General features: G+C 47.9%; 2 protein-coding genes across 8 annotated transcripts in view; both read right to left on the minus strand.

Annotated features, from left to right (window-relative positions):
- Ikzf4 (IKAROS family zinc finger 4) overlaps positions 1 to 6,830 on the minus strand; it is a 37,508-nt gene extending 30,678 nt beyond the window's left edge. For all 5 annotated transcript variants that reach the window (XM_023707372.1, XM_023707370.1, XM_004647085.2 and 2 more), the window contains exon 1: positions 6,606 to 6,830. The gene's annotated coding sequence lies outside the window, so the exon portion shown is untranslated. The remainder of the gene's footprint in view (positions 1 to 6,605) is intronic.
- Positions 6,831 to 8,208: 1,378 nt separating this feature from the next.
- On the minus strand, positions 8,209 to 12,412 carry Suox (sulfite oxidase). 3 transcript variants are annotated; one of them, XM_023707339.1, is made up of 5 exons: positions 12,367 to 12,412; positions 12,014 to 12,077; positions 10,760 to 10,822; positions 10,047 to 10,224; positions 8,209 to 9,818 (listed from the first exon to the last, which is right to left on the minus strand). In XM_023707339.1, the coding sequence occupies exons 3-5, from the start codon at positions 10,810 to 10,812 to the stop codon at positions 8,409 to 8,411; spliced, it is 1,641 nt and encodes a 546-aa protein (XP_023563107.1). In that variant the 5' UTR covers positions 10,813 to 10,822; positions 12,014 to 12,077; positions 12,367 to 12,412; the 3' UTR covers positions 8,209 to 8,408. The 3 variants fall into 3 exon arrangements, with proteins under 3 accessions (XP_023563107.1, XP_023563108.1, XP_004647144.1); XM_023707340.1 differs by lacking the exon at positions 12,367 to 12,412 and adding an exon at positions 12,336 to 12,351 and having other exon boundaries at positions 12,014 to 12,075; XM_004647087.2 differs by lacking the exon at positions 12,014 to 12,077 and having other exon boundaries at positions 10,760 to 10,823; positions 12,336 to 12,403.
- Positions 12,413 to 13,951: the final 1,539 nt, after the last annotated feature.

Below are 13,951 nucleotides of genomic sequence, written 5' to 3' on the forward strand. Positions count from 1 at the left end.
TTTTTTTTCTGGAGCCGAGGATTGAACTCAGGCTGTTGTGGTTGCCAGGCAAGCACTTATTCAACTGAGCTATCTCCCCAGCCCCCACCTCCTCTTTTTTTTCCTTTTGATACCAGGAATTGAATTCAGTACCTTGTGCTTGCGAGGCAGGGGCAATGCTTCTGAACTATATTCCCAGCCCTATTTTTTCCAACAGACAAAAATTATATATATATACATATATATATATATACACAAATACATATATCACATATGTTTTGAAAATGTACACACATCGGGGCTGGGGAGATGGCTCAGGGGAATAAGCACTTCCCTGGCAAGTACAAGGGCCTGAGTTCAAGCCCTGGTTCCACCAAAAAAAAAAAGTATACACATTGTGGACTGGCCAGATCGAGCTAATTAACATATACACTGCCTCACAGCCTTATTTTTTGTAGTGTGAGCACTAAACATCTATTCATTCTCTCTCTCTCTCTCTCTCTCTCTCTCTTCTGAGCTATCTCCCCAGAGGGCCCCTAAACATCTATCCTCTTAGTGAAGCAGCACCAGTAGAACTCAGATTCCAACAAAAGTTTCTCTCTACTGGAGCACAAAATTTAACCTTACCCTGTTGGAAGGTTTGGGCCACCCTACTTTCCTTCTTTCTTGTGTTAGGAGGTGACCAGTTTTTGGATCAGCCTCTTGGTGACTTAAATCCTTCAAGTGGAAATGTAGGCTTATAGAGTTGATAGAATAGTCCTCTTGCTCCCATGTCTCTCTTCAGTTACTTTTTATCATTTTTTGTGGGTACAGGGATTAAACCTAGGGCCTTACACATGAGAGGCAAGGGCTCTATCACCGAGCTATACCCCTAGCTTCCCACATCTCTCTTCTGAAATTATGGCCTGGCCAGGCATGGTGGTGCACCTATAATCCCAGCACTGGAAGGCTGAGGGAAGAGGATCACAGTATGTTTGAAGCCAGTCTGGGCTATATAGTGAGACCCTATCTAAAAAAAAAGTTATGTTCTGAGGAAGCTGTCAAACTGGATGTTCACTGAGTCTCATGGTGGGATAGAACAGTGCTCCTTGGTTCAGGGACTACCTCAGCAGAGCCTGGAAGTGGTTCCTCCAGTCATGTGCCAGGCTATTGGCCAGCGCTACTCTTTTTTAGATGTTTTGGTCTGATAAACCTTGACACTGTTTCCAGAACAGAACCCATAGCTCTTTTAGGAAAGGAAGGCAGCAAGCAGGAATAGGGGCCGGGCGTTCCATCCCTGGGCTTGCTGTGCCAGCCCCGCCATTGGGGCGCGCTGAGACAGCGATTGAGACTGGGCGTGGTGTCGCACGCCTCTAATCCCAGCACTTGGGAAGTTGTAAACAGGAGGATCACTAGGAGTCCAATCTAGTAGTGAGACCCTGAACACCCTGTAGATATTTCCCTAAAACACAGAAAAGAAAAAAAAAAGAAGGCAAATTAATGAATTTAAACCCTAGAATTTTAACCGTGCTCCAGCAAGTGAAGTCAAGAGACCAATAAAGCAAGCCGTCGCTGTGCTTGTAGTGCGTCCACACCCCCAGGGTCTCACACTCTGGCTTTGTTGCAGAGTCTGTGCATGCTCATGAGTGTGTGAGTGTAGACAGAGAGGGAGGGAAAGGGAGAGTGGGAGGTAAGTAGGGGGAGACAGACAGATAGGGGCGCCAATTTGAGAGTGAGTTCCTCTGTGGATATGTGTGGGGGTGGTAAAAGTGGGATAAATCTTTCCCATGTGGGGAAGTACAAGCTGCATATTTCAAACTAAGAGGAAATAAAGATGAAACTTTCAGTTGCATATTCACTGGAAAGTCAGGACTTCATTCTTTCATAGTACTGAGGATTGAATCCAGGGCTTTTGCATTGAGCTGCATGTTCAGACCTTTAAAAAATAGTTTCAGGGGCTGGCGAGATGGCTCAGTGGTCTAAAGCACCTACATGGAACAAGCTTGGCAAAGCACAGGGACCACGGTTTGATCCCCCAGCACCACATGCCAGCCAGCCTCGCCCCCTGGTGGGCTGAGCTGGCCACACACACACACACACACACACACACACACTAAAAAAAAAAAAATAGTTTCAGCCAGTCATGGTAGCACATGCCTATTGTTCCAGCACTTGGGAGGCTGAGGCAGGAGGATTGCCATGAGTTGGAGGCCAGTCTGCACTACACAGTGAGTCCATATCCAGTCTGAACTACATAGTAAGACCCCTGTTCCTTTTTTAAATTATTATTTATATATTTAGTATAGGGTCTACATGGTCTCACTACAGACAACGGACTTGTAGTGATCCTCCTGTTTTCAGCCTCCCAAGTGCTTGGATTACAGGCGTGCACCTCCACACCTAGTCCCAATCACTGCCTCAGGGTGCCCCAGGGGTGGGGCTGGCATGACACACCAGGGATTGAACCCCAGTTCCTATGCTTGTCTAAACAGGTGCTTTAGTCCGCTGAGCTATCTGGCCAGCCCTGTGAGACCTTGTCTTAATAAAATTAAAAAAATGTTTTGAGACAGAGTTTTGCTAATTTGTCCAAGCTGGGCTGAATTTGTATTCTTCTTGGCTCAGTATTCTAAGAGTGCTGGGATTACAGGCTTGGACTACCACACTTGGCTAGGATTTATTTTGAGCAGTTAATAAGATATACCTTACCCTTAAACTACCAAGAGGTTTTTGCTTTTGGCATGGAGAATTAAACTCAGGACCTTGAGCTTGCCAACTAGGTGTTGTCCCACTGAGCTATATCCCCAGCCCTAACCTACCAAGAAGAAAGGGACTGCACAGAAGCTGCAATTGACTTGCACTCAGTGCAAACAAAAACATTTTATCTTTTTTAAAAAACATTTTATCTTGTATCCAAGACATCCACTTGTAGTACGTGGGGAATGATGGGGAACCTTTGAGAGACCCGGTGCCCAAACTGCAACCCAAAACCCACTTATTTATTGCAAAATGCCCAACACTGCAATTAAACTTGAAAATAAAGGTTTTAGTTTAGGAAAACACAACTGTTATCCACTGCTTTGCTGCTGGGGTGACTTGGCTCTTGTGCTGACAGACCACTCTGTGTCTTGCTGTGGCACACGTGTCACAGGTTCCGCACCACTAGACTGGGCACAATGTAATTCTGAAGCTGACAAAAGGAAGGCAGCTCCACCACCCCTTGAGGCCTACCCAGGAGCTCAGCAAAACCTCTCTCAATTCCTACTGGTAAGGCTATTTTCTTCTTCTAAGACTTTTTTTTTTTTTTTTAAGATTTTATTTTTATCACAGGAGCTACTCAGCTGACTGTTGATTTGACTCCAGAGCTTGTCTGGATTCTGACAGTGGCCTGTTACAGAGAAGGCTGAAGCCCCCATCTAGTCAGATTCACTCAGTGAGGGGAGGGCTTACCAGTGAGGAATTGCACACATGTCTACCAAACAAGACTGTGCTTTCAAACATTGTTTTATTTGGTCTTTTATCTGGTCTTATCCTCAGATCTGAGTTACCGGAAGCAGAAATATCTAAAGTAGTCAGACACTTGCATTTTATGCTTAGATATGAACATTTACCTTTAACCCAGGAAAGTTAGCAAATGTCAGTAAGAGAGATAGCCAAGCCTCAAAGGTCATCTAGCTGGCATGGAAATTAAAGCCTAGGGTTGACAGGAGCAGGCAGGAGCATGCCTCACTCGCCATGGATGCTTTGAGCACTCAAGCATGAGCACTCAAGCAGAGAAGATAGGGGAAAACAAGAATTAGTAGACACACAAGCAGGTAAGTCAAAATAGACAATTTCACCTATAAGAGATAGGAATGAGGCAAAATGTGCAAAGCTTGCTGGGCACTGTGGTGCAGGTCTGTGATCCAAGGACTTGGGAGGCTAAGGCAGGAAGATTGCTGTGAGTTTAAGCTGGAGCTACATAGTAAGTTCAGGTCCAGCCTCAATTTAGCAAGAACTTGTCTCAGGGGCCAGGGAGATGGCTCAGTAGAATAAGTGCTTCCCTGGCAAGCGCAAGGGCCTGAGTTCAATCCTCGGTTCCGCAAAAAAAAAAAAAAAAAAAAAAAAAAAAGCTTGACCAGCCATGTTTGATAATGTATCAAATTTTCACAGAAGTAGAGTTGGTTAATTTTTTTTTTTTTTTGCTTTTGAGACAGAGTCTCACTATGTAGTCCAGGCTGGCCTTGAACTCACCATGTAGCCCAGACTAGTCTCAAACTTTCAGTGATCCTCCTGCCTCAGCCGCCTGAGTACTAACTAGGATTATAGGCATGTACCACCACACTCATTTGGTTAATATTGTTTTGAAACAGGATCTCAACCTGGCCTCAAACTAAGTGATCTTCTTCTCTTGGTCCCTCCTTCCCCCTCACTGTTGGGTTATAGGTACCAACCACCACGCCCAGCTAGAATGAAAAATTATTGGCCTTGGAAGGATACCCTATTTCTGGAACATCTCTCATATTTAAAGGCCCACATTTCATTAAACATTCCACTATCCCTAAGACAAGACTAGTTATTCTTTAAACAAAACAACCTAGTGAAATCCAAAGAAAACCTAAAAATTGAGAATCAAGGCTGGTTATGGTGGCCCATGCTTATAATCACAGAATTTGGGAGGCCTTGGAGGCACGAGGATCACCAGGAGTTCAAGGGAAGCCTGGACTACACAGTGAGTTCAAGGCCAGATTGAACTACATAGCAAGATCCTGTCACAAAAACAACAACAACAAAAAAAATAAATAAATAAATAAAAAATAAAAATTGACAATCTAGGGGCTGGGGAGATGGCTCAGTAGCATAAGTACTTCCCTGGCAAGTGCAAGTGTCTGAGTTCAATCCCCAGTTCTGCAAAAAAAAAAAAAAAAAATTGACAATCTACAACTCTAAGAGACAAGGAATAAGAAAATAAATAAACCAGATATGCAGGTACACATCTGTAATCCCAGGACTCAGAAGGCTGAGGCAGGACTCAGTTGGAAGTCAACCTGTGCTACATAGACAGTTCAAAACCAGCCTGAACTACCAAGTGAGATTTCATCTCCAAAGAAACCACAAAAACAAAAACAAAACACCCCGAAATAACTGAAGTCTGACATGATGGTGCAGGCCTGTAATCTCAACACTGGGAGGCTGAGGCAGGAGGATCACAAATTCAAGCATATCCTGGGCAATTTATCAGTTTTTTTGTTTGTTTGTTTTTTGGTACAGGCAATCAAAATCAGGACCTTGTGCTTGCCAGGCAGGTGCTTAGGCTGCTGAGCTAGCTCCCAGGAAGCTTAACCTGGGCAATTTAGTGGTACCTGTAACCCAACAGTGAGGGGGAAGGAGGGACCAAGAGCAGAAGATCACTTAGTTTGAGGCCAGCCTGAGATCCTGTCTCAAAACAATATTAACCAAATGAGTGTGGCAGTACATGCCTATAATCCTATGCTGCTGAGCTATCTCCCAGAAAGCTGAACCTGGGCAATCTGATGGGAAGTCAAAGCCGAGAGACTGCTGGGGGAAAAGGAAGAACTAGGGGAGAGTAGACAAGTCACTGTCTCTAAATAAATAAATAAAATGGCTAGGGATATAGCTTAGTGCTAAGGTTCAATCCCCAGTGCAGGAAGGGGGAGAGGAACAAACTAGTCATCCAAGGATGGATCTGTGTGAGAAGGTATATGGGGATGGCTGCTTTAGTATTCGGGAAGCAGGCACCCTGGTCCCAAGTTTGTATATAGCTCTTCTGCGGCTGTATTTCTAGATTTTTTTTGTTTTGTTTTGTACCGGGAATTGAACTCAGAACCTCGAGTTTGGCAGGCAGGTACTTGAGCCGCTGTATCTTCCGCCTCCGTATCTATGGTTTTGGGGCTGGGGAGATGGCTCAGTAGAAAAAGCGCTTGTCTGGCAAGCCCAAGAGGCCTGAGTTCAATCCCTGGTTCCACCAAAATAAATAAAAACGTATCTATGGTTTTGTTTTTGAGACACGATCTCACCCTGTAATCCAGGGTAGCCTCGAACTCTTAATGATCCTCCAGCTTCAGCTTCCCAAGTGCTGGGGTTACAGGAGTGAGCCAGCACCCTCGGCTGTATTTCATTTTTAGAGCTATTAGGCAATGACTCTTCTTTCCCAGTCTTTGCCCAAATTCCCTGCACCCTACTGTTCTGACAGCACTTCTTTCTCCACCCTGTTTCTTCTCTACCGCTATGCTCATGGCCTCCTAGGTCTTCCCACCTAGGGCCCCGACCTTTCATCCACCCTTCTCCACAAACCCCGGCTCCTCGCCTTCGCGCTCTCCGGTACCCTCGCTGCCTCTCCCTTTCCCGCTGTCTCTCTGCCCTACCCTAGCCGGACCTAAACCCCACGGAGGAACCTCCCGCGCCCGCTCTTCTCTGTCCTCACCCCTTTGCTTCGAGCCACACTCCCGCCTTTTGAAGCTTCTTAGTTCGCTGTTACCTCCTCCCCAACACCGGGACCCCCGGCAAAATTTCACCCATCAAGCTTCATTCCCGCGTATCAAACCCACCCTTTGCCCAACACTCTGCTCGCTTCACGCCCAAACCCCTCAGGCCCCGCCCCTGGCGACCGAGGCCCCGCCCCAACTCGCCTAAGCCCCGCCCATACTCACCTGCGGCATCTTCGCGCGCAGGGTTTCGGGGCTGGGGAAGAGCGGACCGTGTTGGGGAGGACGGGGTACGGGGCGGTCAGGGTCCCCCACTCTGGCCCGGTTGGCCCAGTGCGGGGGCAGTGGGGTCACTGAGGTGGCGGTAGCCAGGCCAGAGCCGGGACTCGGGCGCTCAGTAGCGGCGGCGGCTCCATCTCCATCAGCGTCTTCACCTGAGGAGGCAGCGTCCCCCCCAAGCCCCCCCAAGCTGGTTTCCCCCCCACAACTTCCGGTCCTACTACTAGGCGACAGGCAGCAGAGCCGAACATCGAGCGCCCCCCCCCACAACCCGAGAGACTGCTGGGGGAAAAGGAAGAACTAGGGGAAAGTAGCCGAGTGCCGAAAGATTCACGTCTAAAAGGCGCAGTTGCTCGCCAAACCTTTAACTCAGACTTCTTTATAGGCATCTAATTTGCAAACTAGGAACACGTTGGGCGCTCCACAAGCTATGGCAGGTATCTTTAGTGTCAAGTGTTGCCGCTGCTCTTCCTAATATTAATTTCAATCTCTTAGCATTCTTTGCCACTGTCAAGCGTTTAGGAATTAGGACTTAAGTTCTGAGGGTATCAATATATATATTTTTGATCTCTGGGGATCTCATAAGGTCGGTTACCTAAATGGTGCTGCTGGTGCTGACAGACCTCAGAGAAGGAAGTCCTACTACTACTACCTTCAGATCTCTGCTTCCCTCAGCACTCCCACCACCCATTTATTGATTTCGGGCTAATCTCTGACCACCCAGTATCAATAAAAACTCCTATTTGCAACATACAAACTCCCCAGGCCCAAGAGGTCAAAGAATGATGCCTTTTATTGATGCATTTATAAAGAGTAGAGCTGTAATTGGAGAGCTTGTGTCCGTCTCTCATCACCTCCTACCATAGAGGCAGTGAAAAGTAGCAGTTTTGTTACACATACTACACACATTCTTTGAAGAATTTAAAAGCAAAATAAAGTATGGCAATAGGCAGAAGTGGAGGTGGGTAGGATGAGAAAATAGAGATTTTCTCAATTACTTTTCTCACTGCCAGCCCTTTGCTCCAACAGCTCTCACTTGGAAAAGAATCAGGGGCTCCGAGGGATACATAACATAGTGTCCAAGAGGGAAGGGTGCTTGGATAGAAATATGCAATCTGAGCCTGGCATGGTGGTACATGCCTGTAATCCTAGCACTTGGAAGGCTGAGGCAGGAGGATCATCGTGAATTCCAGGCCAGCCTGGGATACAAAGTGAGCTCAAGGCCAGCCAGAACTGCATAGCCGAGACTCTATCTCAAAAAAGGCCAAAAAACAACAACAAAAACGCAATGTGGAATACCCTTCTCTGACAAAACTAAACAAAAAAAGGGGATACAAATGAAGGACCATTTTGTATCTGTATATTCAAAATAGGGTAGATATACAGCTGCATTCTCTTAATTCAATGAATAGAGAGGTTTGTTCTAGCAGTGTTTGTGGACAGGATATCATGTCTGTGTCTTGTACAATGAATAACCACTAAGACAACAATATGCACTGTATTAATTATTGAAACTGTACTTTTAAAATTATTTTAAAAAGAAAAAAAAACACGCAATGTGTGTACCTGAGTGTAGCTCAAAAAGGCACAGTCTAGGAGTGTGATCCAAGAAGTGGAGAACAAGGAAAGGAATTTTTTTTTTTTTTTTTTTTTTTTTTTTTTTTTTTTGGTGTGTGACGGTGAGGTCACAGGATGGAAAAAAAAAGGCGTTAGGTGGCTCTGGGGTATAGATGGCTTCATTTCACGCTCTCACGGGGAAACATGAATATGGACACTATGCCAGGCATTGCTGAGCACACCTCTCAGGTTCCAGGTTGGGGCCACAGTGTCTGGTTGCACATTGTAGCTGTCATCCACAGCCTTACACACAATGTTCAATTCCTTTTGCCCAGCTGGCACAGGTGCTTGCAGTTGCCATAGACGCCAGGCCCAGGCCTTTCTGGGGCGCTGTTCCTCTCCATCCAACTCAGCTGTCTGCCAGGTGAGCCCCCCATCCAGAGACACATCAACCCGGATTATGGCCCTACCACCACCACTCCACGCATAGCCCTTGATGGTCACATCCCCTGACTCTATAGTCTCCCCATCCCGAGGCTCTGTGATGGCTGACTGGACAGGGAGTTCTTGAATAGATGGAGCTGAGTCAAAATCTACAGTGTCCCAGTCCACAGATGGAGAGAAGCCTTTGTAATCCCGTCGCTGCCAGTGGCTGTGACTTTCCTCTGGCTCTACACTGATTCTGCCCAGCCACTTGACATGGCGAGCACCCACTACACCAGGAACTATCACCCGCACAGGGAAGCCATGGTCACGAGGCAGAGGCTGCCCGTTCATCTCATATGCCAGCAGGACCTCAGCTTCAGGATTCAAAGCCCGAGCAAGAGGGATGGATGCTCCATAAGCAGTCCCAGTGGGATCACAGTCTAGTCCCTCAAAGCAGACATGGAACTCAGTGTCAGACAGCTGGTAACCAGCCTGGGCTAACACATCACTGAGCCGTGCACCAGCCCAGCGTGCGGTGCTGATGGCCCCTGTCTTCCACTCCAGACCTTTCACTTCCTTGATCTGAGTCATCTCAGAACGCCGGTTGCCAGCACACTGCAGAGTGACGTTGATCTCATGTTTGGGAAACTTGTACAAGTCATCCAGGGATAGACAGAGTGACTGATGTCCAGGTGCCCCTACCACATGCAAGCGATAGGTATCAGGGTCCAGGTTAGGTACAGGCAGATGGTTCCGGGTGAAGAAGATAGGGTTGGGTGTGATGTAGTTTTCTGTCAGCAGCTCAGGGGGAGGCTCTGCATTGAAGGGGCGTTGGCTGTTGACCTTCAGGGCTGGGTGACGCTTAGGATCATTAGCGTAAGGGTCAGAGATTTCCAAGGTTGGGGACACATCGTCTTCAGGGTTCAGCTCACCAATCTTGTACTCAGCCAGTAACTCACGCACATGAGGTTGGTTGTGAAAAGCATAGAGGGACCAGAAAGGCTCTAGGGGACCCCCGGCTGCTAGCATCAGCTTTGATGGGCCTCCTGGATGTCGATCCACAAATTCTGTGACATCAAAGACCTCACAACCCAGAGTCACCCAGATCCCAGTCTCAGGGCTGCTGTGGGAACTCACTTCCTCCTTAGTGTACACGTGTGGTGAGTCCTGAGAAGCCTATGGGTAGAATGGAGACAAGGCAAAAGAGAAAAGAAACGACTAGCTCACTCTGACCCAATCCACAGTCTTACCACCAGAAAATAAGGTAGTGACAGCATCTCTACTGTGCCTGAAAACAGTGCTGGCAAGGGCTTTGTGGTGACAGCAAGAACCTGTATCACAGGGTTGCCTGGGGAGCACACCAGAATCCCTTTGTTCTGATAATGAGGACTGTTCCCTACTTACCCTACACTGATGGTCATGATAGGCCAATGCTGCGCCAAGTCCTAGCAGAGCCCCCATGACTTTCCATCCCCTAGTGCTGTAGTTATCACCACAGAAGTTGGGGCTGGGGTGCTGGGGCTGAAATGAATCATTTGTAGAGCAGGTCTGAATGCAGAGCCTTGAAGAAGTTGACCTCAGTCTAGAAGAAAGAGATCTTAGTAGTATACAAAGTCATGTGAAGGGCTGGCCAAATAGCTCAGCAGATTAAAGGGCCTGCAAGCAGGTACAGGGGCCAGGGGTTTGATGCCCTGGCCTGTCATGCTGGCTCTGTCCCCAGGGCGTGCTGAGTCAGCAAATGAAACTGGGCATGGTGGCACAAGCCTATAATCCCAGCTCTTGGGAGGCTGTAAACAGGTGGATCACTACAAGTGTGATCTAGTAGTGAGACCTTGAACACCCTGTAGACCCTTCCCTCAAATACAAAACAAAACAAAACAAAAAACAAGTCATGTGAAAGTCCCAGTAATAGCCTGGGGTCTGCTTCTTCCTGGTTGGCACTGGTTCATTTAGTGAGGATTTTATTTCTCCAGGGATGGGTGGGATATATGGTTTTTCTTTACCTTATTGGCCACCTCTAAACCATCTTATCTGGAAGATAAGATAATGATCTAGCAGATAAGATAGTTATATAATAGAAATGGTTGAGATTAGAGTCCTGCCTGGGGATGACCCACCTGAAGGCCTGTCGAAGGCCAAGGATCACAGGTCTGTGCAGCAGCAGCAACATGGTGGCTGACCTGTAGGAGGAAGTGCTAATCAAGACAAGAACCCTGTGAGGAGTACTTCGGGCGGGCTGAGGGAAAGGTGGGAGGAGGAAGCTGTCTGAGCAAGGATAAGGGCCCAAATGGACTCTCAGATGAAACTTGGAGCACATGAGAGACAAAGACTGCTGGCAGGATGGAAAGGAAGGAGTGGCTGGTGCTTCTGGAATATCTGTCTCCCATGCTCTGTTCTTGACTTTGTCCACTATAGGGAACAATACTGAGGCCAAGGGCCTAAAGGGCAGAAGCCAAGCGTCTACTGTCAGCTGGCCAGTTTATTTATTTATCTTCTGGCGTTCGGACTGAACCCAAGGCCTTGTGAACGCTAGGCAAGCTGTGCTCCTGTCCTGCCCCAGTTTACTTGGTAATTATTTCTGAAGTCAGTAGAGGACCACTAAGGGTCAGACTGATGTAAACGGACAAAAAGGCAAGAAAGGCAGTGTCGGGGCTGGTGAGATGGCTCAGTGGTCTAAAGCACCTACTTGGAACAAGCTTAGCAAAGCACAGGGACCGCGGTTCAGTCCCCCAGCACCACATGCCAGCCAGCCCCGCCCCCTGGTGGGCTGAGCTGGCCACAAACACACACATAAATAAATAAATTTTTTTTTTTTTAAAAAAAAAGAAAGGCAGTGTCAGCCTAACGAGGTGAAGCTCAGATTCCACTCACTATAGGCACAGGCTGGCCTCGAATTTGCTGGGTTTGGTTTGTGAAACCCAGCCCTGCCATTACTCAGTTCCCTATCCAGCGGAACTAATATGAAAAATAAACAAGTAATATTGTCATTGAAGGAGTTGTCCCTTATCTCCCTTCACTTCCAACGAATGACTCCAACTGGGACCTGAACCTCAATTCCAGGTCCCCACCCCAACCTTGTCTATTGTGTTCCAGTGAGTTCTGCCAATTGCGAGTCAATGGCCAGGATGTTAGAAGGGCTGAAAAACGAGGTTAATTTTTGCGCTCTGTCCTGAAGCATCTTTTTTTTTTTTTTCCCCCTCAAACACCTATGCCTTAGAGTTGAGTGCTGATCCAAGGAGGACTAAGGGAGGGAGGGAGATGTGTCCCACTTTGCTGATGAGATACTGGGAACAGAGTGAGGGTGGTCAGGGATGGGGAGGCAGAGAAACCACAGATGGGACTCTGGAGCCCTCGCTTTTCCTGCCACTTACACTCAATTCCAGCAGCCTGCTTGAACCAGTGTAGAGTCCCAGGTCTGGCAGGGGTGGCCTTCTGCTGCAATACAGAAATACCACTCGTTGGTTCAGGTGGTGGCCTCCCACTTCCCAGGGGTGTTTTTGGGGAAGGTAAATCCAGCGTTCGGGCACAGCATTGGGCCCTGTGCCACTGCCTAGCAACACTTCGCAAGCCCGCGGGCGCTCTGGCATCGGGAGCGCACACACTGCTACTTTTGTTAAACCTGAGGGTCAGAGTCCTGGTAGGTGCCAAGACCCTCCCCAGCCTCCCCTGGATCCCCGCTGCACCGCCCCTTACCGGCTCTGAGTCCGCGCCTCGCGGGTCTTACCGGCTCCGCTCCAAGCCAGCGATCACGAGGGGGCGGGGCGGCGCCGTGACGCGCACCGCGGTGGGGGGGAGGGGGCTTTATAACGGCGGCCTCCGCCCCCTGAGCGGGTTCCCCGCTATTGGTCCTCGGTTTCTCCGCCGCTCGGCTGTCTGTCTGCCGAGAGGGGCGGGTTGTCAAGAGGGCTCTGAGGTGAGGCTGGTGGCATTGTGGCCTCTCCCGCCTTCCATCTGTTGACTAGAGCTTATCATAGCCGGCTGGGCCAGAAACAGATCCTTCAGTGATGTCGGAGTGGAGTCGGGCAGCGGAGGTGACGTGCGCTCCAAACTTGGGCTGCAGCCCCGCCCCACCCGCCAGCTAGGGGTCTGGGTGAAGTCATTCCCGCACTCCCTGGCGTCCCCGGGATCCAGCGGCGTCTCAAGGGGCCAGTTCTGCATCTATTGAGATGAGATTTCGCTATGCAGCTTAAACTGGCTTTGAACTCTCTGTGACGCCCAGGCAGGCCTCGAATTCGCGGTGATCCTCCTGCCTCAGCCTCCTGAGCGCTGGGATTACAGGCGTTTACCACCACGCCCTACTATGCTTTCGAGTTTGTTTGTTTGACAAGTATGGGTTGCAACACTAATTCTGGTTTGTTTTAGGAAAAGCAAGGTCACTCACTTCTCTTATATCCAGTAAATGAATCCTAACATAGTAGTTCCAAGCCTTGAACGTGTCATGGGCTAGTAGAATTTGTTCAGCAACACTGAATCTTTTAAATTTCACGTAGTCAATTTAAATCATTTGCCTTGAACAAGAGCAGTAGCATTTCAACACCCCAAAGTACGGTTATAGTCTTACTACAATTTTAAGGACACTTAATAAATTTGCTGTTACCCTTTTATCATTTGCCCAGCAAATTTGTGAAACCTAGTCGCACAACTGAAACAAACGTATTCCTACACTGCCCCCTGGAGGCCAGAGGGTTGAGCTACAAGGTGCATTACTTTTACCTTCCCTTTCTGGAAAGCGCCTCAACCAGGAATCAAGGACTTGTGGCTAAAGGTGGGTGATGTAGTAAGGGAAGTGGAACTGACAGCAGAAAGTTGGTTTTGGCCCTAAATATTTTGAAAATAAGTTTCTAAACTGTGTACAACTAATCTCTAAAGAGAACTGAGGGCTGGTGAGATGGCTCAGTGGTCTAAAGCACCTACTTAGAACAAGCTTAGCAAAGCCCAGGGACCGCGGTTCAATCCCCCAGCACCACATGCCAGCCAGCCCCGCCCCCTGGTGGGCTGAGGGGCCACACACACACAAATAAAAAAATAAATAAATTAAAAAAAAAAGAGAGACTGAAACCCAACCCATCTTGTCAACTGAAAGTTTTAACTCAAGGAAAATATAGAGAATTCTGGACTATCTACAAGTCACAGAGAAGTCTCTTTCTGATGTAAGCTTTACATATTTGACCTTTAAACCTCAATTTTACAGATAAAAAACTGAGGCATACAGCACTACTTAACTTGATCAAGGCCAGAGCTAAGTTAGAAATGAGACTAGAATACAAAATCTGCCTGGCATCAGTCTTCCTTGATTTTTTTTTTTTTTT

This window comes from Octodon degus, unplaced genomic scaffold (genome assembly GCF_000260255.1).
Source record: "Octodon degus isolate 3935 unplaced genomic scaffold, OctDeg1.0 scaffold00287, whole genome shotgun sequence".
NCBI classification, from domain to species: Eukaryota; Metazoa; Chordata; class Mammalia; order Rodentia; family Octodontidae; genus Octodon; species Octodon degus.